Here is a 25,363-nt window from a genome sequence, read left to right as displayed (position 1 = left end):
TGGCCCCAATCCTCAGATCTTAACCTCCTGAGTACTTAAGATTACAAGTGTTAGCCAATAACATTTTTTTAAGAGAACAAATTTTGGCATGTATATTTTCTTTTGGGTTAATTGTTTTCTTTAAGGAGCCTGAGAACAGTCAATTTTGAGTAGAAATGAGTGTAAAAATGTTTAAATTAGCTAGTTGATGATAGTTATAAAGTGGGCTTCTTGCTGGGTGTGATGGCTCATGCCTGTATTCCTAGCTACTCAGGAGACTGAGATCTGAGGATCTTGGTTCAAAGCCAGCTGGCACTAAAGACCATGAGACTCTTGTATCCAATTAATCACTACAAAAGGGGGGCTGTGGCTTAAGAGGTAGGGCAGTAGCCTTGAGCTGAAGAGCTCAGGGACAGCACCCAAGCTCAGAGTTCAAGCCCCATGACCCACAAAAAAAGGGGGGGGCATTGTGGCTCAAAGTGGTAGAGTACTAGCCTTGAGCAAAATAACTTAACTCAGGGATGGTGCTCAGGCCATGACCTCAAGGCCCACAACTAACCAAATAATAATAATAGTAATAGTAATAATAATAATGTTTTCCGAGTACCCTTTCCTTAAACTTTATTTTTTTAGTTGGTAGTGGGGCTTGAACTTGGGGCCTCTGCATTATCCCTGAGCTCTTTTTTGAGGGGAGGGAGGAGGGTCATGGAGCTTGAACTCGGCCTGGCCTGGGCGCTGTCCCTGAGCTCTTCAGCTCAAAGCTCCCACCCTACCCTAGAGCCAAGCCCCACTTCCCTGCTTTCTAGAGGTTAATTGGAGTCTCAGGGCCTTTTGTGCCCGGACTGGCTTTGAACCTTGATCTTCAGATCTCAGCCTCCTGAGTAGCTAAGATTACAGGCATAAGCTGCCATGCCCAGCTTCCCTGAGCTCTTTTGCTGAAGGCTATAATGCTCTACTACTTTGAACCTAGGGCCACTTGTGGTTTTCTGGTGATTAATTGGAGATAAGAGTCTCATTTTCCTGGACCTGCCTCTGAACCATGTTCCTCAGATCTAAGCCCTCCTGAGTAGCTAAGATTACTGGCATGAGCCGCCCAGACCAGCTTTTTTTTTTTTTTTTTCCTAGAGTTGGAACTCAGACCCTTGTGCTTATTAGGTAGATACTCTTATCACTTGAGTCACTCTGCTAGCCCCTTTTTCCCTTTACTTTTTTTTTTTCTGCCAGTCCTGAGCTTGAGCTTAGGGCCTGAGCACTGTCTTTGGACTTTCTCAAGTCTAGAGCTTTACCACTTGAGCCTCAGCACCACTCCCAACTTTTTTTCTATGTATGTGGTATTGAGGAATCGAACCTGGGTCTTCGTGCATGCTAGGCAAGCACTCTTATCACTAGGCCAAACTCCCAACCCTTGTCCTTTATTTTTAAGGTAAGATCTTACTTTATGCCTGCTCTAGTCTGGGTTATAAGCCTTTTATTTGTGCTTCTCCATGTAGTTAGGATGACAGGCACGTATCACCCAGTCATTGGTTGAGATAGCAACTTGCATTCTGCTTGATTGAGTTGGACTCAAACTTAAAGGCCAAATCTCTGCCTTCCAAGTAGCTAGGATTATAGGCTTGAGTCACTTCTCCAAGCCTTCTTTTTGAAAGTTTTATGAAGACAAGAACTTCTTAAACATCTGTATCACTGTGTAACTCTCCATTCACTTCTAGGTATCTAGTGACCCACCTCATGGGAGCGGATCTGAACAACATCGTAAAATGTCAGAAACTTACCGATGACCATGTTCAGTTCCTCATTTACCAGATTCTCCGAGGTCTAAAGGTACAGACAAGATCAACAATAATGCTAAGAAACCAAGTCTCTCTTTTCCTTCTGTTTAGGGCTTAGAACAAATAAAACTCCAACACACAGAATCACAAGCAAAGAACACAGTATGATGAACATTGGTCAGTAAGAGACCACAGCTGCCAACAGTCAACCTTGCTTCTTTGTGTTTCCTAAGCAAGATTATTTCCAGATTGTCTAACAAGTATAGGCATCTTATCATTCTAGCCATATATATGATGTGTAAATCTCTAGGAGTTAAGGATATTTAATTTTATTAAAAATTAGTAACTTTGCAGTGTAATGACATATCTGGTCAGTGTAATGTTGAAGTGTTAACAAAACTCAAGGATAACTTAATTGTAGGAGAAGATAAACAATATCCTAAAAATCAAGCCATCTTTAATTTCTAGCAGCTTTGTGTTCAGTCAAGCAGTCCTTGAAAGCTTAAGCGGGCTGAGTCGAAGCTGTGAAAATCACGGCTGTAAATGGACACAGTAATGCTAATTGTGACTGATCTTGGCTCTCTACTGTGAATAGTTATAGGTCCTTATTGATTCATGAAGATGTGCTACAATTTGTTATAGAATGGTCATAGTTAAACGTTGAAAAGAATTCATTTGATGGACTTCTTTCTCTTTTGCAGTATATACATTCAGCTGACATAATTCACAGGGTATGTATCATGACTTCAGTTATTATTTTGGGAATATGAAGTGGGACTAGAAGAATGGCACTCAGGCTGACAGTAGCTTACTAGTAGCCTAACAAGTGTGAGGCACTTAAGTTCAAGTCCTAGTACCACCACCAAAGAACAAAGAATAATAGGGCTTGGAATGTGGCTCAGTGGTAGAGTGCTTGCCTAGCACACATGAAGCCCTGGGTTTGATTCCTCCGTACTATATAAACAAAAAAGGAGGGGGAAAAAAGCCAGGCTTTTAATCCTAGCTACTCAGGAGGCTGAGATCTGAGGATCACGATTCTAAGCCAGCCCTGGTACAAAAGGACCTGAAACTCTTATCTCCAATTAACCTCTAGAAAATGGGGAAATAGGGCTTGGCTCAAGGGTAGGGCAGTAGCCTTGAGCTGAATAACTCAGGGACAGCGCCCAAGCGCTGGGGTAGGGTGGTAACCTTCAGCAGAAGAGCTAGGGACAGGGCCCAGGCCAGTTCAAGCCCATGAGCCAGGAAAAATAAATTAAAAGCCTAAGTGGTGCCTGTGGCTCAAGTGGTAGAGTATTAGCTTTGAGCAAAAAGAAGCTCAGGGACAGTACCCAGGCTCAGAGTTTAAGCCCCAGGATGTGTGGGGGAGGGGAGGTGGAGGGGATAATAACCAGGGGGCTGGGAGTTTTGCCTAGTGACAAGAGTGCTTGCCTAGCATCCTTGAAGACCTAGGTTTGACTGCTCAGTACCACATACATAAAAAAGCCAAAAGTGGCATGGTGGCTAAAGTGGTAGAGTGATAGCCTGGAGAAAGCCTAAGGACAGTGCTCAGGCCCTGAATTCAAGCCCCAGGACTGGGGGAAAAAAAAAAAAAAGAATAACATTCAGCCAATCTGAATTTAAACATACTGTTAGCCATTGGAATATTGATCAATTGCTACTTAGATTGATTAAAGAAAGTTACAATTTCTTTAAAATTTTATGCTTTAAGACTAAGTTTGCCTCTAGGCTGAAGATGGTCTGATGATGTGTGGATAAATAAGGTCTTCCTTTGATATATGGATCCTCACTATTATCTCTAAGGAGAGGATTGTCATTGTGGATAAAGTCCAGTCTATCCTCTCTGTACTTGCTTCCTAGGACTTAAAGCCCAGTAATCTTGCTGTGAATGAGGACTGCGAGCTAAAGGTAGGACCAAGAAGGATACAGTGGCTGTGGTTTGCTTCCCCTACAGATGATTCCTGTGGCTAATTAGGATGACTTTGATTTGTCTGAAAATTCATCCTGAGGAATAGCAGTTTATTTTTTAAATAGTGTTTATTTTTTAAATTTTTATTTGTTCATAAAATTATCTTAAAATAGTTATACAAAGTTGTTTGAATTTAACCTGTCAGTTTATGAATACAATGCATCTTGATCAAAGTAGACTTCAAATTTAAGCCATAAACTTTTAGGTTAAACTATGGAATTTAAAAACATAGACTAAGCTGTTTCAGTGACATGGAAAGTAGCATTGAGTGTTTTTTAGCATTGAGTGTTTTTTGTTTTTGTTTTAAAATGAAATTAAGTTTAAAATGTAATGTATTATACTAGGCACCCTTGGCTCACACCTGGCTCACTCAGGAGGCTGAGATCTGAGGATCAAGGTTCAAAGCTGCCTACACATGAAAGTCCATGAGACTTTTTTTTTTTTTTTTTTGCCAGTCCTGGGCTTGGGCTCAGGGCCTGAGCACTGTCCCTGGATTTTCTCAAGGATAGGGCTCTACCACTTGAGCCACAGCACCACTTCTGGCTTTTTGCTACGTAAGTGGTGCCGAGGAATCAAACCTGGGTCTTCATGCATGCTAGGCAAGCACTCTACCACTAGGCCAAACTCCTGGCCCAAGTCCATGAGACTTCTATCTCCAGTTAACCACCAGGAAAACTGGAAGTGGTGCTGTGGCTCAAGTGGTAGCTGAATAGCTCAAGGACAAACCAGGCCTAGAGTTCAAGCCCCAAGACTGAAAAAAATATATAAATAAATAAACAGTAATATAATAAAGGAAAATTATAGTCGGATGTCAAGTAATCATTCCCAAAGCAATAATTGTTAGATTACTTAGGTTATTAAAAATAAAAATGTCCCGGGCCGGGAGTTTGGCCTAGTGGTTAAAGTGCTTGCCTAGCATGCATGAAGACCCGGGTTCGATTCCTCGGTACCACATACATAGATAAAAGCCAGAAGTGGTGCTGAGGCTCAAGCGGTAGAGCTCTAGCCTTGAGAAAGTCCAAGGACAGTGCTCAGGCCCTAAGCTCAAGCCCAGGACTGGCAAAAAATAAAAAAATAAATAAATAAAAATGTCCCTAAACCACTCACTCAAATAATTGAAATAAGAGATAAAATATATGGAAGAATAAACAGCTCTATGAATTTTGGCATTTGCTTATTCCAATGTCTAATCATCTTCTTAGATTCTAGATTTTGGACTGGCTCGGCATACTGATGATGAAATGACAGGTTACGTGGCCACCAGGTGGTACAGGGCTCCTGAGATCATGCTGAACTGGATGCATTACAACCAGACAGGTATTGCTTGCACTGCTCACCCAGGGCTTTGTTGATTGGGTGTCCTTACTGTTGATTGGACAAATAGTTCTCAGAGGTAACAATGGAGGAAGCATCTGCCCTTAGTGTTCTTTTCAAAGACTGTCAATAGAAGCTGCTTCATTTGCTCAGATGCAGAAATGGCATTTTTTTTAAATTCCTTTCCAGGGCCAGGAGTTTGGCCTGGTGGTAGAGTGCTTGCCTAGCATGCATAAAGACCTGGGTTCAATTCTTTGGTACCACATGCATAGAAAAAAGCTGGAAGTGGTGCTAAGGCTCAAGTGGTAGAGCTCTAGTCTTGAGAAAGTCCAAGATAGTGTAGTGCTCAGGCCCTAAGCTCAAGCCCAGGACTGGCAAAAATAAATAAATAAATAGCTTTCCAATTGTCATTTAGCACTTGAGTTTTTATTTCTTTAAGCTTTCAACAAAACTTGGAGTGCTTCTGAAGACAATAGCTACTCAATTTTAGATAGGAGAATGTAACTGTTTTAGGTAGGGGAAACACTGTATATAAGAAAGTTTTATCTTGTTATGACTTCGATGCCCTTTAGTGGGGTAAAAGTTTTGTTTCTATTGTTGTTTTGTTTTGTTTTGTTTGGCCAGTCATTGGACCTGAATTCTGGGCTTGGGCGCTGTCCTTGACTCTTCGGCTCAAGGCTATTGCTCTACCCCTTGAGCCATAGCACCACTTTCTGGGGTGAAAATCTTAATAAACTTACTTAGTTCTGTGGAAATGAGTGTGATTGTTTAGCCTTGGTTGTCTTAAGTAAATATTGTTTTAACTATTTCTTCCTTCAAAAAAATTATTTTGTGTGCCAATCTTGGAGCTTGAACTCAGAGCCTCAAGCTCTTGCTTGGCTTTTTCACTCAAGGCTGGTACACTACCACTTGAGCCATACCTCCACTTCTGGCTATTTTGGTGCTTCATGGGAGATAAAAGTCCCTTGGATTTGTCTGCTGGGGCTGGCTTTGAACTGAGATTCTCAGATCTTAGCCTCCTGATTAGCTAGGACTACAGGTGTGAGCCACCAGCACATGGCCTGGCTTGAGTATTTCACAACTATGGTCCCACTGTAGCCAATTATAATAACAGTGACCATGTATGTGCTTTTATTTCTCTTTAATTTTGCCAGTGGATATTTGGTCAGTGGGGTGCATAATGGCTGAGCTGTTGACTGGAAGAACGTTGTTTCCTGGTACAGACCGTATCCTTTATAAAGTTTGGGATTCTTGTTTCTTCTCTGTATTCTGATGTCCATCGATTTGTATTACCTTTACTTATCTGTAGAGGAGACCTCAATTTTTTGCTTTTATGATCTAGATTTTTTTATGGGTCTTCCCCTCCTGCTGTGTGCCTTGCCAAAAAAGAGACAAGCTTAAAAACTGTGAGACTGTGAGAGTGTATATTTTGTGTGCGTGTGCGTGTGTGTGTGTGTGTGTGTGTGTGTGTGTGTGTGTGTTTGCCAGTACTGGATGCTGTCCCTTAGCTTTTTCACCCAAGACTCAAGGCCTGGCACCCTCCCACTTGAGCAACAGCTCCACTTCCAGTTTTTTGCTGGTTAATAGGAGATGAGTCTCAAGGATTTTCCTGCCCAACTGGCTTTGAACTGTGATCCTCAGATCTCAGCTTCCTAAATGGCTAGGATTATAGCCATGAGCCACTGGCATGCCACAAAAAAAGAAACCCTCACATCTGTCTTTTTTTTTTTTTTCAGCAAGGTCCTTATTGGAATAATCTTCGTGCAGCTGTTCTGAAACCTGAGTGTACTCATGAGATGCCCTAGACCCCAGTGACAGGTTTAGTGGATTTGTGCAACCATAGGGAGCAGAGGCCCATCTATAAATGAAGAGTATCTTGTGGTTGAGTTTGGCTTATGTACTTTAAAAGGCTGTGTTGAGTCCCTGCAATGACTTATCTGCCATCTCTCAAGTTTGTTTTGTAACAAATAGTAAAAGCACAAAGGTCACTATGTCATGTGCCTCTGTGTGTGTGTGTGTGTGTGTGTGTGTGTGTGTGTGTGTGTGTGTGTGTGTGTGTGTGTGTTTATTTATTTTTCCATCACAACTCTATCCTGGGGTAGAGCCAGTCCCAATGTAGTCCCATACTTGTTTTCTCAGTCATGGTCTAGCTCAGCCCTGTTCTCCCTGCCATATGTTTGGGAAATATCCTTAAAATGTGGCTTGTTCAAACTCCCATGTGCTCCACTTATAGAAGGTGTTTACGTGAGAGCCTTCAGTAAGGCAAGCCTAACGTGCTTGCCTACAGTTGGCTTGGGGGATGACTGTAAGATTCAGCTGACTGGCCTGAAATTTTGACAGGCTTTGGTTGGGCTCTTAGGAATGACACATTTCCCTCTTAGATCATGCTTAGATCTCCAAGTTCTGGTGTTAGCTCCATACCCAAATAATCTCATTGAATTGAATTGATCAGCCAGAATGTCAGTGTACTGTGATGTCATGATATCTATCTATGTGTTCTATTCTGACCGTCTCTTGCTAGAGATCATGGACTTCCCTCAGGAACCAAAACACCTGTTCCTTAGGGAAAGCCAAGGTGTCCCTGCACTGCCCCTGCATATTATGGAATCCATGCAGCATTCAGCCATTCTACCTCCTTTATTTGCCTTATCTCTTTCCCTAAGCCATTTGCTCTACATCCACATTACAGTCCAAGTTGAGAGGATTAGGTTTTGCCCCTTGGTTTGCCCTCTGGAGCAGACATTTTCCTGAGGCTGTCCTCTTCCCCTCTCTCCCCTTCTTGGTGTCTGTATCTGCAGCTCTCATTTGGATAGTCACAGATATGTGTGCCTGCATAGACAGTGCTAGACAAATAACACTGCATCCAGCAGCCATACTTTCTGGGTTTAGATCTTTGCTCCTTTACTTCTAGCTGCGGGTCTTTAAGCAAGTCTAAAAACAAATATTTATGTGTATGTGGTTCTTGTTTTTCTGTTGCTAATCCTGGAGCTTAAAGTGGGGGCCTGGGCACTGTCCTTGCTCTTTTGCTCAAGGCTAGCACTATACCATTTGAACCACAGTTCTACTTCTGACTTTTTGGTAGTTAATTGGCGATAAGAGTGTCACAGACTTTCCAGACCGGGCTGGCTTTGAACTGTGATTATTAGATCTCAGCCTCCTAAATAGCTAAAGTTACAGGCATGAGCCACTGGCACCTGCCATTTTAAGTTTCTAATTCATTAGGGTGAATTATATTCACAATGTCACAAAATCACCACCTCTGTCTATTCTTATGACTACAGATCTATCTGGTCTAATAAAAGTATTGATAAGAGTAGTTATAAGCTGGGCTCACACCTGTAATCCTAGTACTCAGGAGGCTGAGATCTGAGGATAGCAGTTCAAAGCCAGCCCAGGCACTAAAAAGTCCATGAGACTCTTATCCCCATTTAATCACTAGAAAACCAGAAGTGGCAATGTGGCTCAAGGGGTAGGGTGGTAGCCTTGAGCTGAAGAGCACCTAAGTTACTCATTCCTTCTTCCCATCTCTTCCAAACTTGTTATGAAACAGTTCAGACATGCTCCAAAACACAGAGTAACAGTGACCACCTGGGTACACTCTAACCAGATCAAGTGATTTAAAAAAAAAAAGTTTAACCAGGGCTTTCTGGAGTGACCCCAGTATTCATATCTCATGGCTTTCAGTTGTTGTTTTCAAATACTCTTCTCTCTTCCTTTCCCCTCACACCCTACAGTGTTGGGGATAGAATTCAGGGCCTCATGCACTCTTATTACTGAAATAGCATTACATTCCCTGTCCTCGTCTTAATTTTTACAAAGTGAGTTCTCTCTACAAACTGAAAGCATATGTCTTAATAAATGTTGGTAACTTTAGAAAGTATTTTTCCAGAAGGGGGTTTATCGACAAAAGTGCTGTACGTGTGTGTGTGTGTGTGTGTGTGTGTGTGTGTGTGTGTGTGTGTGTCTGTCTGTCTGTGAAAACAACTGTTTTGACAACCCAGAAGAAGAGGTATTCTGAGTTTCATTGGAGTTTATCCTGTCTGTGCCTAAGAGTGTCTCTGCTTTGTGTGGATCTAGTTTCCTGGGAGATGCTGCTTACAGGCAGGTAGGTTTCACCCCATGTCTGTTGTTCATCCTCAACTCTGATTCATGGATGTTTCTGAGGAGTTATTCGGGTACTAGAAAACAAACAAACAAACAAAATATCCCTCTAATTATTCATCCCTTGTCAATTTCCTCCACCCTTACCTATTTACTCGAACTCCCTTTTGGCTTTGTTACAGAGAACTTGATTTAAAAAGTAATCTTCGGGGCTGGAAGTTTGGCCTAGTGGTAGAGTGCTTGCATAGCGTTGATGAATACCCAGGTTTGATTCCTTGGTACCACATACATAGAAAAGCCAGAAGTAATGCTGTGGCTCAAGTGGTAGAGTGCTAGCCTTGAGGAAAACCCAAGAAAAGTGCTCAGGCCCTCAGTTCAAGCCAAAAAAAAAAAAAAAGAAGTAGTAATCTTCAAGCCAGGCACCAATGGCTCCTTCCTCTAATCCTAGCCACTCAGGTGGATGGGATTTGCGAATGGTAGTTCAAAACTAGCCTGGGCAAACAAATCTGAAAGATTTTTATCCCCAATTAACCAGCAAAAGTCTGGAAGTGGAAATGTGGCTCAAATGATAGAGCACTAACCTTAAGTGAAAAAGCCAAACAAGAACATAAATCTATGAGTTTAAGCCCTAGTACTGGTATGCACACACATATACACACGTGCACACATTTCAACCAAGGTTGTCATTTTCTGTACTTGCAAAAAGAGAACAAAAACTCAAGGGTAGGGGGCATTATGACTCAAATTTGTCATTGTGATCGTTACATTCATAGCACAGAAATGAGTCTTCTCCTCAGGGGAAAAAGGAGGTTACATCTGTTAGAAAGGATGGCTTGCTATGGAAATAGTTTCCTGTCATATTACATTAAAATTTGCTTTCCTCTGCTTCTAATGCTGCTTGAAGCTTTTCCCGACTTGTCTGCCTGAGCATGTGCTCATGGCTATGCAGTAGCTGGCCCTGTTGGATCTGGCCTGTGTTTCAGTGGAAATGGAGCTTTCAGAGAACCTAGGGGTTTGCATGCTTTGGCTTCCTTTACTTAAATACTCTTAGCAACTAAGTAGATTTCTCTTTTTATATCTTGTGGTAACTCATCTTCCAAACCCTGGCTGCCATACTGTATTAAACCTGCCCATAGCCCTTATGCACTCAAATTACTGTATCTACCTACTCTTCATGGTGTGAACACGTCAGGTGGAGTGTCTGGGAACTCTGTCAAGCTCAGTAGTAAGTGACACAGCTTTTCTGGAACAATTTTTGTATGTAAACTTTCCATAGAATGTGGTTTTGAGGGCCAGGTAGAGGAGCTGGATTGAGAAGCCTGTTGAAGAATGTCTTTTTCAGGTCAGCCAGGATTTATCAAACTGCCCAATGGATGATGTTACCTGCACTCAAAACTAAATGGGAAGGGCTGGGAGTTTGGCCTTGTGGTAGAGTGCTTGCCTAGCATTACAAAGACACAGGTTCGATTCCTCGGTACCACATACTTAGAAAAAAGCCAGAAATGGTGCTGAGGCTCAAGTGGTAAATCTCTAGCCTTGAGAAAGTCCAAGGACAGTGCTCAGGCTGTGAGCTCAAGCCCAGGACTGGCAAAAACAAAACAAAACAAAAAACTTAAGTGGGAACGGGGCGCCTGGCTCACACCTGTAATACTAGCTACTTAGGAGGCTGAGAGCTCAAGATCGAGGATAGAAGCCATCCTAGGCAGATTCTTATCTCCATTTATCCCAAAGAAATACAGACCAGCAGGGTGTGGCTCAAGTGGTAGAGCTCTGGCCTGAGTGAAAAAGCCAAATAATAGCTTAAGGTCCGGAATTCAAGTCCTACTACTACCATAAAAGATGAAGCCAGGAACTGTAGCTCATGCCTGTAACCCTAACTACTTAGGAGGCTAAGATCTGAGGATCATGATTCAAAGCCAGCCTTGGCAGGAAAGTCTGTGAGACTCTTATCTCCAATGAACCACCAAATAATTGGAAGCTTCTTTGTGCTCAGGGCTAGGGCTCTACTATTTGAGCCGTAGTAGCACTTCCAGTTTTCTGGTGATTCATTGGGATTTTTCTGCCCTGGCTGGCTTTGAACTGTGATTCTCCTGAGTGGCAAGATTACAGGCATGAACCAGTAGTGTCTATATTATATATTCACTTTTCCTTTGAAAGGTTGAAAGCTGGTGTTTCTGCTTTTGTGTGTGTGGCAAGCACAAGGCTATAGAAAGAACACATAGTAGGAGAGCGCCCTCTGCTGGTTCTCCTAGCCCACTGCAGCTGGTGTGGGAGGAAGAGATTTCTCCAGGGTGTGTGGAAGGATTTGGGATCTCCACAGGCCTCTGGTCTAGGATGTTTCAAGCTCTTCAAGTCAGGCCTTAGGGGAATCATCACAAATAGACTGCATGTCCCTAGCTGCCGTGCTCTACTGCTTCTTCCCCCCGCCACTTCCTCTTCTGTAATCTTCTGCTTGCCAGCACTTAGTATGCGCCATGTCCGGTGCTTTGGAGGAAGGGGTACAGACTGAGCCTCTGGACTAACTGGAGACTTTGCATCTTCATCTGCTATCTTTAGCAGCCAAGCTCCATCTAAAATCGCTTCCTTTTACTGATTGATGATGTTGACAGATGCACAAAATGAACCTAAGCTGGTATGTTAGGGCAGCATTCTGACTTTGGTACAGGGAGTACAAGTCCTCCTTGAAGTGACTGTCCTGCAGAAGGCTTGACTAGATGAGTCCACTTTATTGGCTTGGTTTGGGGTTTTAAACTTGTTATCGGAGTGTTTTGTTTATTTTGTTTCATTTGTTATGTTTTTGTTACTTGTTTTTATTTACTCATTTGTTTGTTTCTTTCATTTTTATTTGTCCCAACATTTTCCTTTATAGTCTACCATTAGATATTGATCAGTTGAAGCTCATTTTAAGACTCGTTGGAACCCCAGGGGCTGAGCTTTTGAAGAAAATCTCCTCAGAGTCTGTGAGTTGATGCTTTGATTGTAATTACCTGCTCTGTGGGGAGTCTCTGCCACTTGCCTTCCATTTTTCTGTACTTTGACCCTGGTATGTTTGTAAGCACATGTGCCCTTTGTATGCTCTGAGATGAGGTGTGTGTGTGCGCGCACGCGCGCGCCTGTGTGCCTGCTTGCATGCAAGAGCGTGTTTTGTTCTCTTTTTTTTCTGGGTATGTACTTGGATCACAGGAACCTCTATTGGGCAGTTGTACTCCAGAAAACATGAATTGGAAAACTGTGCCTTTATTCCCTATGTCCTCCCTTCATTTTCCCAGAAGTTTTGTGGACAATGAGCTTTTTTCTCATTTTGGCTGCTGTTGGATCTGAGCTAATCCCATTTACTAATCTAACCTCATCCCTCAAGGAATGACATGGGCATTTTTTCACAGTCCTGTTTCTTTCCCAAAGCAGCTCCCTTTTTGTTTTTGTAGAATGAACACACATTCAACAGAAAGTATTTGTTCACACTGGGGTTTGTTCTCTCCCCAGCCCTTAGACCACTCAGGAAATGCCTCTGCTCCTGGTTATCTCTTGTCTGCAGGAGAGAGTGGTGTTAAGTCCTCCTTACAAACTCCAAGCTGAATAACCTAAGGAAAAGCTTTAGAGATGGTGCTTTCTTGCTCCAATTCCTGTAAGCAGGGATTTGGAAAGGAGCCGGGGGCTGGTGACTCTGACTTCCTTTGGCAATGGCTTTGTGCTGTTGATCATTTGCTCGGTCAGAGCCATGAGAGGAGCTGCAGAAGTCCAGCCTTTCCCTCCATCTGCCCCCACCTAGCAGCTGGATAAAAAGGAAAAATTGTACATGCTCCAGCTATGTCTTCCTGGATTCCTAACTGAAGGGCCCCTTTGCCCAGTTGGGAAGCCAGCTGTGTAGTTTGAGGCAGGCATGAACAGGTGGGTTTAGCAGTTCATCATCCCCCGGACAAAGAATACCATCTTTAGTGTGTATCTGCATCTCTTGAAAGGACCATAAAGCTCAGTAATGTATCAGTCTGGAAGCTGCAGAAATTCAGCAGCTGGCTCTATTTTGTTTTGTTTTGTTTACTGTATTAGGATAAGCACAGAGAAGCTGTGGCTTGCTGGAGTCACACTGCCAGAACTAAGTAGAGATCCTGGATGTCTTAATCATCTCATGGGGTTGCACACTGTTTTGAGAGTCGTTTTCAGAGTTTTCTCCACCTGAACCACTATTCCCTTTTTCCTTCTGAAGTACAGAACCTGGGTTAGAGTGAATCAGAGAAGATAAGATGCTGAGGAAGGACAGGAGGGTTTGTTTGTTTTTTTATGTTTTTAAAATATTTTGGCTTAGAGTTGCCAAGTGGACAAGGGCCAGAAGGAGGGTTGGAAAGGAGCTCAGTTAATTAATGAATGGTGCTAATGAAACTGGGAGTGATGGCCTCTTTCTTCCCCAGCCATCTGCCCCACCGATGAGAGGTTCTGTAACACAGGATGGCTGACATAGTGCCTACTTATCATCACTCCATCCTTTTGTGTTTAAGGAAGAAATAGTGTTGAGTACATGAGCTAATAAGGAGCTGTCGTCATCTTATGGGAAAGGACACATCATACATTTCAGCAGCTCCCATACAGCACTGGACATTATGAAATGAACCAGAATAAAGAGCCTGTTTAATACACTGTTGAATACAGGAAGAAGAGCAGAATGAATGTCCCCACATAATTGTGGCAAGTGGATAAAATAGTTTATTTAAAAGTGCAGGCAAGAAAGCCGGTGCAGTGGCTCACACCTGTAATCCTAGCTACTCAGGAGGCTGAGATCTGAGGATCGAGGTTCAGAGCCAACCCCGACACTAAAATCTGTGAGACTCTTATCTCCATTTAACCACCAGAAAAGTGCAAGTAGCACTGTGGCTCAAGGGGGGTAGTAGCCTTGAGCTGAAGAGCCCCACGACTCACAAAAAAAAAAAAAAAGTGCAGGCAAGATTAATTTACTGTTAATGGCAGTGTCAGAGTACTTGTTTGTTTTTAAAGCACATGATATGGCACATGCCTATAATCTCATCACTCTGCAAGGGAGAGGCAGGCACATCTAGAGTTTGGGGCAAGTCAGAGCTACATACTAAGGGTCTGTCTCAAAAAAGCATGGGCTGAGTGTGAGATTGCTTGTATGCACAAGGCTCTGGGTTCCATCCGCAGCATCACTGGGGGTAAAAAAAAAAAAATCTCATGATATGTGGAGTATGGATGGAGAAATAACAAAGCCAGGTGAGTAAAATGTTCAAAGATTTTTAAATGTTAGAAATATGGTAAACAGAAAGACTAGGTGTTTTTAAAATTATTTTTGTTATTCCTGAAAAGCAATGACTAGTAATGTCAGCCTGCATCTGTAACAGGGGTATTCTGAGTAAGAAAATGCAGCCAAGCCATGTACTGGTGACTTAACACCTTTAATCCTAGCTACTGAAGAGGTCGAGTTCTGAAGACTATAATTCAAAGCCATTCTGGGCAGAAAAGTCCATGAGACTTATCTCCAGTTAACTAGCAAAAAGCTAGAATGGGAGTTGTGGCTCAAGTGGTAGAGAGCCAGCCTTGAGCACAAAAACCTAAAGGACAGCACTCATGAGGCCCAAAATTCAAAACCAGAACTGACACAAAAAAAAAAAAAAAGGAAGAGGAAGAAGGAGGAGGAGGAGAGGAAAAATAAAAAGAGAAGAACAACCCAAACAATAGAGCCAGCATTGGGAAAAAAGGGGATAAATTGGATGCTTGTGGCTTAAGGACAGAATTTATTTGATTGCTATGCTAGAAACTTGAGTAACCAAGGAAATAACAAAACATTGTATTACAAAAGCAAAAGCTTGACTCACAGTTCTTTCTAGAAATATAAGCTGACAGGAGAGGGATATCACCACCTACTGATTAAAGAAGACAGAACCAGAACATGTCCAGGCCACATACTGCTCCCGGAAAGGAAGAGTGTTGGCATGATTCCAGCAGTGAAGGCCTAGCTGGTAGCTTACCATGGCTGGTTTACTTTGTGATGCTCTTTTCTACCTTTGTTATGTCTCCAGGCTTGTTTACCAAATGGTTTATTTAAAAAGTGCATCTACACTGTGTGATGACAGTATAGCTGGCCTTTGTCTTTAAGATGATGGAGCACATGGTCCCTGCTCTGTCCCCAAGGCCAGTTGTGGACACACCTTAGCAGTAATCTGACCACAAGCAAGTTGCAATCAGAGGATGAGCTTAAGTATTAAGTAGAGAAATTATTCAGGGAAGCCACAAAGAGGTAAAATGATACGGCCATGGCTCTTATGGAAGATGATGTTTCCACTGAAGGAAGGAATTAATTATAACAAGAAAGAGAGGGTGAATAAAGGTGAAGATTTAGAAAATACATCATTTCTGGCTTTCAGTAGGAATTCATGATAAACTAGCACTTGGTTCCTCTGTTTTGGGGCATGACTTATAATGGAGGAATTAAGGCCACAGTTAAATGAAAGACTGAAGTAAAACTTAAATGTGAGGAAAACTCAGTTCTGCCTCCATCACAATCTGTTTTGCACACTTCCTCCCAGCTGCTCATTCTATGAAGTTAATCTATTAGATTTACTCCGGGAAATAATTTTGTGGAAATAATCTTTGTAGCATGCCGTAATTCTGTCGATGGCTTATGACTTCTATTTTTGCCTCTGCCCATAGCCTCTAACTCCCCCCTCCCCTCCTCCACTTATTCTGCGTGTTTGTGGCATGTATTTTAAATGTTCCCCAGCTAATGTCTTTGAGACTGGGCATTGTTAATCATTTTGCCCTCCTCCCTGTGTCTTCGTTTGGAGGGCTGATGCCTTGGAGAACCTGTGCCACAAATACTCTCTTCCTTGATTGGATTTTTTTTCTTTTTCTCAGTCATCTATTTTTAATCCCACAGGCACACAGGTTTTGACCATTGGTTCTTGAAACAGTTCTATGGCTGGCATCCTGGATCAAGAAACAATCAGATTCCAGGGGACCTAGACTATTGAACATTGAAGATGATGCTAAAAGCAAAGCAAATGAACTTTTCCCATGTGCATGGCTAGTCCCTGGCTATGTGCCTAACAACCTGTGCCATTCGCCGAAGCATGCTTTAACATGCAGCCTTGGGCACTAGCCTGGGATGGGTGGGGAAATAGGGTTTTGTTTTGTATTATTTGGGGGTGGACTTTTTAACTTAAAACTTTGAGTTGGAAAGTTTTGGGTTTTTTTGTTTTGTTTTGTTTTTGCACTGTGTGTTTAACAATGCCCTTGACCAGGGATCTAAGATATTAACCAGCTTCAGCAGATTATGCGTCTGACCGGGACGCCCCCTGCTTACCTCATTAACAGGATGCCAAGCCATGAGGTGAGAAAAACAGTGAGGCACGGGAGAGCCTCACTCAGAAGGCCACAGTCTGTCTCCTGTATTGCCTCTGTGTAACTGACACAGGCTTCATTGTCACTGAATGCTTGCTTGCATGTGCTCTGAGGAGTCCTGAGGCCTTGATGGACTGCTGTGTGCTGTCGCAAAATGTCACATTTGATATCAAACATCACCAATCAATGGGATCAAGAATGCAATAAATAGAAAATGATGTTCCTTTGGTATGTGGGTTTGTGAATTTAGGGTGCAAGGGGCTGTGTGTTTCTTCCTAGGTTTCTGCTTGTAGTTAAAGTATACTACTGTCAGATGACTTCATTGAAGGTGTAGCATGGCATGAGTTCCCATTTACCTTTTGGTTTTTTTGAGTCTTGGGGCTTGAAATTCTGGGCCTAGGGCTGTCCCCGAGCTCTTCACCTGAAGGCTACCGCCCTACCCTTGAGCCACAGCCCCATTTCTTATTTTCTAGTGATTAATTGGAGATAAGAGTCTCACATTCTTTAGTGCTGGGAAGTGCTGGTACCAGGACTTGAACTCTGGGCCTCCTCCTCTTGGCTCAGCCTTTTTGTTCAAGGCTGATGTTCTACTACTGGAGCTATACCTCCACCTCCAGCTTTTTGCTGGTTAACTAGAGATGAGTCTTTTTCTGCCCAGGCTGGATTTGAACCTTAATTCTCAGGTTTCAATTTCCTAAGTAGCTAGGATTATGGGTGTGAGACACTAGCCGGCATCTGGCGCACCATTTTTTTTTTTTTTTAATGACTGGAAGTTCTATTTAAAAGAAAAGACGTGGCCGGGGATTTAGCCTAGTGGTTAAAGTGCTTGCCTAGCATGCATGAAGACCCGGGTTCGATTCCTTGGTACCACATATATAGAAAAACCCAGAAGTGGTGCTGAGGCTCAAGTGGTAGAGTTCGAGCCTTGAGAAAGTCCAAGGACAGTGCTCAGGCCCTGAGCTCAAGCCCAGGACTGGCCAAAAAAAAAAAAAAAAAGACGTGTGACACTGAATAACTATGAACACTTGGGTATTAAGTATAATTAGCATTTCTCTTTACCAATTCTTACCCACTTAATTTGACTAATTTTAGTCAGAGTTAACTAGGGTCCTTTATAAGATTGCCTTTTTATTTGGGGGAACCAGACTAGCATCACACAAGGCACTTTCCACTAACTTTATTTCTATTTCTGCTACAGTATATATATATATATATATACACACACACACACACACACACACACACACACACACACACACAAAAGGTATGACTGTTCTCTGGATGAGACTGGTCTTCTTATCTCTTGTTTCTCCATTTAATCTCCAGGATCAACTATGAAAGGAATATGGCCATGTGTATGCCCAGTTCCTATAACTTTCTTTTCAAACCAGAAAGGTTCTCAACTCCTCTGCCAAATTTAAGTGTTTAGAAAGACAGCCTTAGATAAAGTTGCTTAGAAGTCTTGACCTCTGTTTCTAAACTTCTGATCTTAGTACAATCAGAAAGCTAAAGAAAGGGAACTGGTTAGTTGTCATGTTCATAAGGAATATAGCTGTAAGAGAAAGCATATAAATAAAGATTATAGTCATGCATAGAGAAACTAGAAGACAATAAAAGAGATGTCTTTGAATGTTCTGAGCCAGAACTAAGATGCTATTGAAGGAAGTCATTCTGAAAACCTTTATTTTTACAGGCAAGAAACTATATTCAGTCTTTGACCCAGATGCCTAAGATGAACTTTGCCAATGTATTTATTGGTGCCAATCCCCTAGGTAAGTTGATCATAGTCTCCTATTCTATGGTATTGAACTGGTTGTGACAGAGGGGATGAAGGAAATTTTTCTCTTTCATCAAATAGAGTACTATGAGTTAAATCTTGAAATGTGATCAATAATGGCATTTATTATCTGTCTTTATATTGTCTTTTTTTTTTTGCCAGTCCTGGGGCTTGAACTCAGGGCCTAAGCACTGACCTTGTACTTTCTCAAAGCTTGAGTTCTATCATTTGAGCCTCAGCACCACTTCTGGCTTTTTCTATGTATGTAGTACTGAGGAGTTGAACCCAGATCTTCATGCATGCTGGGCAAGCACTCTACCACTAGGCCAAACTCCTGGCCCTCACTTTCCCCACCTCTTCTCCTCCCCTTCCCCTTCCCCCCCTCACCCCTGCCTGGGGTTTAAACTCAGTATTGGGCACTATCCTGGAGCTTTCTCAAAGCTAATGCTTTACCACTAAAGCCACAGCACCACTCCCAGCTTTTTCTGTGTATATGATACCAAGGAATTGAATCTAGGGCTTTGTGCCTGCTAAGCTACACTGCCAACCTGCCAATATTGTCATATTCTTTTTGTTTTTGTTTTTGTTTTGTTTTGTTTTGCCAGTCCTGGGATTGAGCTCAGGGCCTGAGCACTGTCCTTGGACTTTCTCAAGGCTAGAGCTCTACCACTTGAGCTTCAGCACCATGTCTGGCTTTTTTCTATGTATGTGGTACCGAGGAATCGAACCCAGGTCTTCGTGCATGCTAGGCAAGCACTCTACCACTAGGCCAAACTCCCAGCCTGTCATATTCTTAAAAGTATGTTTGTAGCCTGGCACTGATGTTTTAGACCTGTAATCCTATCTATTTAAAAGGCCAAGGACTGTGGCCTAGTGGTAGAGTGCTTGCCTAGCATGCACAAAGCCCTAGGTTCAATTCATGGTACCACAAACAGAACAAACTGGAAGTGGTGTTGTGGCTCAAGTGGTAGAGTGCTAGTCTTGAGCAAAAGAAGCTCAGAGGGAGTGTCTAGACTCTGAGTTCAAGCCCCATGACTGTGGTGGTGGTGGTGGTGGTGGTGGTGGTGGTGGTGGTGGTGGTGGTGGTGGAGGTGGAGGAGGAGGAGGAGGAGGAGGAGGAGGAGGAGGAGGAGGAGGAGGAGGAGGAGAAAACTATGACTGGCAGTTTGGCTACTTTCAACTTGAAACAGGAACTTGATCTCTTCAGGGGGCTGCTGTCCTCTTTAGTACATCTAAGAAGTCATTTGCAAAGTTGCAGATGCCTCTGTTTTGCCCGTGATGACATCTGTGATCGTGGCAGTATTTATGTGCCAGGGTCACCAGGAGGTGGTGATGGTGGTTGTTGTTTTCTAACACGTTAATACTCTTCATTTTTCCTTCCTGTCTCTGGCACTGGTTGATAGCTGTCGACTTGCTAGAGAAGATGCTCGTATTGGACTCAGATAAGCGGATTACAGCAGCCCAGGCCCTGGCACATGCCTACTTTGCGCAGTACCATGATCCAGATGATGAGCCAGTGGCCGATCCCTACGACCAGTCATTTGAAAGCAGGGACCTCCTTATAGATGAATGGAAAAGTAAGTCCTGAGGGCAAGATTCACATGCACCTTGAGAATTTATGTTGTAAAATCTCTTCTGGGTAAATCACTGGCCAAAGGCTACAGGAAAAAGAAAAGCTAAATGACTCCATCCAGCTCAGTAACACTTAGTGTTAAGGGCTAATACAGAATGACCATGCCCATGTAGACAGCAGCCTCTGGCCTTTAAGTAGTTGGACAGTATACTGCCCCTCATATCTGTATAGAGCTTTCGGTTCTTTTTTTGTTTGTTTCTTTTTGTTGTTACTGTTGTTTGCTTTTTGCCAGTCCTGAGGTTTGAGCTAAGGGCCTGAGCACTATCCCTGAGCTTTTTTTAAAAATGAATTTAATATAAATGCCATGAAATATATGTGGAAGTACATGAAGCCTATCAACAAAATATTAACACTACTCAAGTTCCTTATGGTTTAATTTTACCAGTATCCCCTGGGTTCCATGGGAAGAATTTCAGCATAATTATTTGTAGTTAAATGTGGGACTGAGCTTCTGTGTGTTGGCACTGACTTCACAGGAGTGTATAAGACATTTGCTTCTACTGTCTCACAATATAGTCTAGTCTAACAAATATGTGTGGCAATGTATGTTGACTATTTTAACAACTCAGCAACCTAAAGTTAAAAAGGCTTTTATGTGCCAGGCATTTTTCTAGAGTAGAGATTAGAAGTGTGGAACTTGAAGGTCTAGATCTCCCTGCTACTCCCCTCCCCTTTTCTCTCCTTTCCTTTCCTTTTTATTGTGCCAGTACTGGGGCTTGAACTCAGGGCCTCATATTCTTGCTCACTTTTTCAACTCACAGCCAGTCACAACCTCTTGAGCCATCCCTTCACTTCCAACTTTTTGCTGGTTATTTGGAGAGAAGATTCTTGCAGATCTGTCTGCTCAGGCTGGCTTGGAACTGTGATTCTCAGGTCTCCGTTTCCTGAGTAGTTTAGGATTATAAGAGTAAGCAGCTGGTACTCGGCTCAGGAAGCCCTGAGCGTGTGTCAGCCCTGGGGCTTGAACTCAGGGCCTGGGCACTGTCCCTGAGCTTCCTTTGCTCAAGGCTAGTGCTCTACCACTTAAGCCATAGTCACCACCTCTGCCTTTTTCTGAGTAGTTTATTGAAGATAGGAGTCTCATAGACTTTTCTACCCAGGCTGGCTTTGAACTGTGATCCTCAGATCTCAGCCTCCTGAATAGGTAGAATTACAGGCGTGAGCCACCAACACTTGGCTTCAGGAGACTGACTCACCTTTCTTTCTTTCTTTCCTTCCTTTCTTTCCTTCCTTCCTTCCTTCCTTCCTTCCTTCCTTCCTTCCTTCCTTCCCTCCCTCCCTCCCTCCCTCTCTCTTTTTCTCTCTCTCTTTCTTTCTTTCTTTCTTTCTTTCTTTCTTTCTTTCTTTCTCTCTTTCTTTCTTTCTTTCTTTCTTTCTTTCCTGTTTTCAGTCCTGGGCTTGAGCTCAGGGCCTGAGCACTGTCCTTGGACTTTCTCAAGGCTAGAGCTCTACCACTTGAGCCTCAGCACCACTTCCAGCTTTTTTCTATATATGTGGTACTGAGGAATCGAACCTGGGTCTTCGTGCATGCTAGGCAAGCACTCTACCATTAGGCTTTCTTAACTCGGTATCACATACATAGATACTTCCCAGTGAATGTCATTATTTTATCTTGTATGGTGGCTATGTAGAATTCCATTGTATATATGTACCACACTGGTTTGTAGGATCTGGGGAAGATTAGGTTCTTAAGTTCCCTGTAGATATTGGGTATTAAGCATTTGTCTGATATATTATTGGTAAATATCTTTTCCCAGTTGGTTAGGGGTCTTTCTACTTTAGTAGCTATGTCTTTGTGCAGAAGCTTCTTATTTTTAGGTAGTCCCATTTGTCGAGTCTCAAATCTGTTGTGACTCTGTTCAAAAAGTTTTTGCCTGTTCCTATGAGTTTCAGTGTCCCCTGAGCTTCTTTTGCTCAAAGCTAACACTCTTATCACTTGAGCCATAGCACCACGTTAGCTTTTTCTGTGTATGTGGTACTGAAGAATCAAACCCAAGGCTTCATGAATGCTAGACAAGCACTCTACCACTAAACCACATTCCCAGCCAGCTTTAGGGTTCTTAACTGGTTTTTCATTTATAAAAATCTAAGGTGAATGGGGAGTAGTAAGGCATTATTACAATCTTATAATTAATAGGGTTTTGAGACCAGAAGGTTAACTAAAACCTGTTTAGAGAAATAGGCAAAGAATCTATGTTTCCATTGCCCATTCTCATATTTTTTTCTATAAACCACAAGTACAGAACTCTACCACTTGAGCCACATCTCCAGTGTGGTTATACACTGGTGTTGTTTGGCCAGTCCTGGGTCTTGAATTCTGGGCATTGAGCTTTTGTGCTCAAAGCTAGTGTTCTACCACTTGTACAATAGCTCCATTTCTGGCATTTTGGTAATTTATTGAAGATAAGATTCTCACAGACTTTCCTGGGCAGGACGGCTTGAACCACAATCTTCAGATCTCATCCTCTTGAGTAGCTATAATTACCAGCAACCCAGCTACATTTGTTAATTTCAAAGTAGGGTCTCACTTCATGCCCCAGGCAGCCTAAGCTGCAGTCCTACTTGTGCTACATGTCTCTGGGGATGACAAGTACACAACACTACACCAGCCATTGAACTGTTTGCCCAGATTGGCCTTGAACCTAGCCAGGATTACAGGCTTGAACCACCATACCCAGCTTCTGTTATTCTTGAGTAGCTTCTCCAGTGCTTTAAAGAGTAGGCCATCAGTGATGAAAGAAAAGAGCAGCAATGGCTCTTTGTCTGCACTTGGACTCGTTTGAGTCATATGTCATATTAGGATCTCACACACAGACAATGAAGCAGTTACTTGGAAGCAGTCCTCAAACCACTCACTGAATGGGAGGGAGAATCTTGAGCTTAGAAGTCAGAGTGCCTGCCAGCAAAAAGAATAGTCCCAGCTCTCAAAGATCACTTTTCCTTCCCAACTTCCAGGCCTGACATATGATGAAGTCATCAGCTTTGTGCCACCACCCCTTGACCAAGAAGAGATGGAGTCCTGAGGACCTGGTTTCTGTTCTGTTGCTCCCACTTCACTGTGAGGGGAAGGCCTTTTCATGGGAACTCTCCAAATATCATTCAAGTGCCTCTTGTTGAAAGATTTCCTCCAAGGTGGATGGGGTGCATGTGTGCATGGCATGTGAGTGTGTGTGTGTGTGTGTGTGTGTGTGTGTGTGTGAGAGAGAGAGAGAGAGAGAGAGGGAGAGGATGGGGGTGTGTACATTTGTGTTTGTGAAAGGTGAAGAGCATAATGTGAGCTGACTCAGATCAGTGACTTTATGTGAATTTGTGATTTCTGTGTCTGTCCTGCCTGCTCTTTTCCCCATCTGAGTACTAACCAGGCTCAGCCCTGCTTGGCTTCCAGCTCAGACGAGATCAGGTGCATCCATTGGGTGGTATGGCCATAGACTCTGCCCACTTTCTGAAAGTCAATTCAGGCAGACAGGAGCTGCCATCATGTTAGGATATGGAAAATGCAAAGTGAAAACTATTACATGTCCCTGGACCTAATCATTTAGCTTTTGCCTCTTTGGCTTCTCCTGTGGCTCCACCATGGGGTGAACTTGACTACATGCCACAGCAGCACATGGAGGAAGAACCCACCTCACTGCTTCAGGTCCAAGGTCTGCCTCAGTGATGCCTGCCACCAGAGAGGACCAACTGCCTTCTGTGCTCCAGCCTATGATTAACTTGCTTAGTATGGGTCTCAGAACTTGACACATTGTGTTTGAAATATGTTTGTGCCTTAAAAAGGAGAGAAGGACACGTAGGTAATTAAAAGACTACAGCTGCTGAAGTTCTGAGCCAAGCAAATAGACAGAGCTACGGGGCAGTCACTGTGAGCCGGAAGAAACCAAGTGTGCATGTGTGCGCATGCGTATATGTGTATTTCCTCTCCCTCAGCCCCAGGAGATGTCGCTTGCCTCTCACCTGCAAGACAGAGCTCTCCTGAGAATTGACCCCAGTTGTCAGGCACGGTTCCTGCTGCTGTCTGTGTGCTTCCTGTATGCTCCTTTCTAGCCAGTGAGGATGTGTTGGCACACCTTGCTATCTGAGCATGTGCTGCTGCTGGTCCTATTCTCCTACGAAGGTCCCAGGCCAGGCGTGTCTGCCTGTGAAGACCGCCTATGTGATTCTGATCTCATGTCTCCCCAGCTGATGCTGTGGGCAAGTGAATTCATCCTCTCTGTAGCCCCCTGGGCTTTTCTGCTGTTGAATGCAGTTGATACTCCAGGTGCTCTTGATGGGAAAACCCAGAAAAGATGGAACAGGTGGATAAGATAGCATTTTTATTCTTGCCATCTGATTTTCAATGAACTGTTTTCAGAGAGCTGTGTTGAGAAAGACCAGGGCTTTCCCCAGGAACATACCGTACTTTGGAAAACAAGTCGTTCCCTTCACTCCCAACTATCAACGCTAAGAACTCTTCTAAATCAAAGTGAAAATAAAAAGCTCACAAGCCCAGAAACTCCTTTTGCTATCTTTCTCTAAATATGATTATTTAAAAAAAAGAAGAAGAAAAAGAAAGAAAGAAAGAAAGAAAGGAAAATGAGTTATCAAGGTATCTTTTCTACCCCTCCATGAAAAAAGGTCTTCTTGGCAGCTTAACTGATAGATGTTGTGGTCTTGGTTTAGGGAATAATACATTTTGTTTTAGAATTTTGTACATTGCAGGAATCCTTTAAGAATGTGATTCCTTTTGATGGGGAGAAAGGGCAGATTATTTTAATATTTTATATTTTTGCCTTTATAGATGAAATATCCTCAGGGGCAGAGAAGTGTTGCTGTTGTAATTTTCTGAATTTCTGTGCTATATGAGGACCCATCTATTTAAGCCTCTTGTGTACTAAGGAAGTATAAAGCCAATGTCAGTATTGGCAAATCTTATATTTAAGCCAAGATTGTCTCCAGTCTTGATTTTAGTAGGGTGATGCCTCCAGAGGGCAGGTGGACCCCTGAATCCACTGGAGCCAGAGGAAGATGGCAGGCACCAGTGGAGTCTCGGGGGGGGGGGGGGGGTTGCCTCACTTGGGATTCTGTGCACTTAAAGGAAAAGTGAGCAGAAGAGCCTCGCCTTTGAAATCCTCACCGTCAACAGCAAGATGAATTTCATCAGCCATGTTTGGTTGTAAATGCTAGTGTGATTTCATACAGAAATAGTGCTCTGAATATTGTGTATATACATATATACATATGTGTGTGTGTGTATATATATATATATATATAAGGTCTTTGCACATGTGACCACATATGTGTTAGGAGGCTTTGTGCTTGAAGAACCTGAACTCAATTCTGAGCATAATCCTCCCAGTTTCTCTCAGCAAAATTCTGACAAGGGAGAGGAGGAAGGAAACTGGTATTTTATTTGTATTCATGAACTTGTCTGTAATCAGGTATGCCATATAGGATGTCAGACAATACCACTGGTTAAAAATAAAGCCTATTTTTCAAATTCA

General features: G+C 42.8%; 1 protein-coding gene across 3 annotated transcripts in view; it reads left to right on the top strand.

Annotated features, from left to right (window-relative positions):
- Mapk14 (mitogen-activated protein kinase 14) overlaps window positions 1-25,363 on the top strand; it is a 57,567-nt gene extending 32,204 nt beyond the window's left edge. For 2 of the 3 annotated variants that reach the window (XM_090355799.1, XM_090355797.1), the window contains 9 exons: window positions 1,689-1,800; window positions 2,450-2,479; window positions 3,606-3,653; window positions 4,917-5,031; window positions 6,183-6,254; window positions 12,010-12,089; window positions 18,170-18,248; window positions 19,657-19,830; window positions 22,842-25,363. In XM_090355799.1, coding sequence (XP_090211925.1) covers window positions 1,689-1,800; window positions 2,450-2,479; window positions 3,606-3,653; window positions 4,917-5,031; window positions 6,183-6,254; window positions 12,010-12,089; window positions 18,170-18,248; window positions 19,657-19,830; window positions 22,842-22,909 — 778 coding nt within the window. In that variant the 3' untranslated portion in view covers window positions 22,910-25,363. Of the gene's footprint in view, window positions 1-1,688; window positions 1,801-2,449; window positions 2,480-3,605; window positions 3,654-4,916; window positions 5,032-6,182; window positions 6,255-12,009; window positions 12,090-16,385; window positions 16,466-18,169; window positions 18,249-19,656; window positions 19,831-22,841 lie in introns of all 3 variants that reach the window. The other variant, XM_090355798.1, reaches the window with a different exon arrangement.

Source organism: Megascapheus bottae, chromosome 22 (assembly GCF_031878675.1).
Source record: "Megascapheus bottae isolate mThoBot1 chromosome 22, mThoBot2.hap1, whole genome shotgun sequence".
Taxonomy (NCBI): domain Eukaryota; kingdom Metazoa; phylum Chordata; class Mammalia; order Rodentia; family Geomyidae; genus Megascapheus; species Megascapheus bottae.
This window is presented reverse-complemented; position numbering and strand designations above follow the sequence as displayed.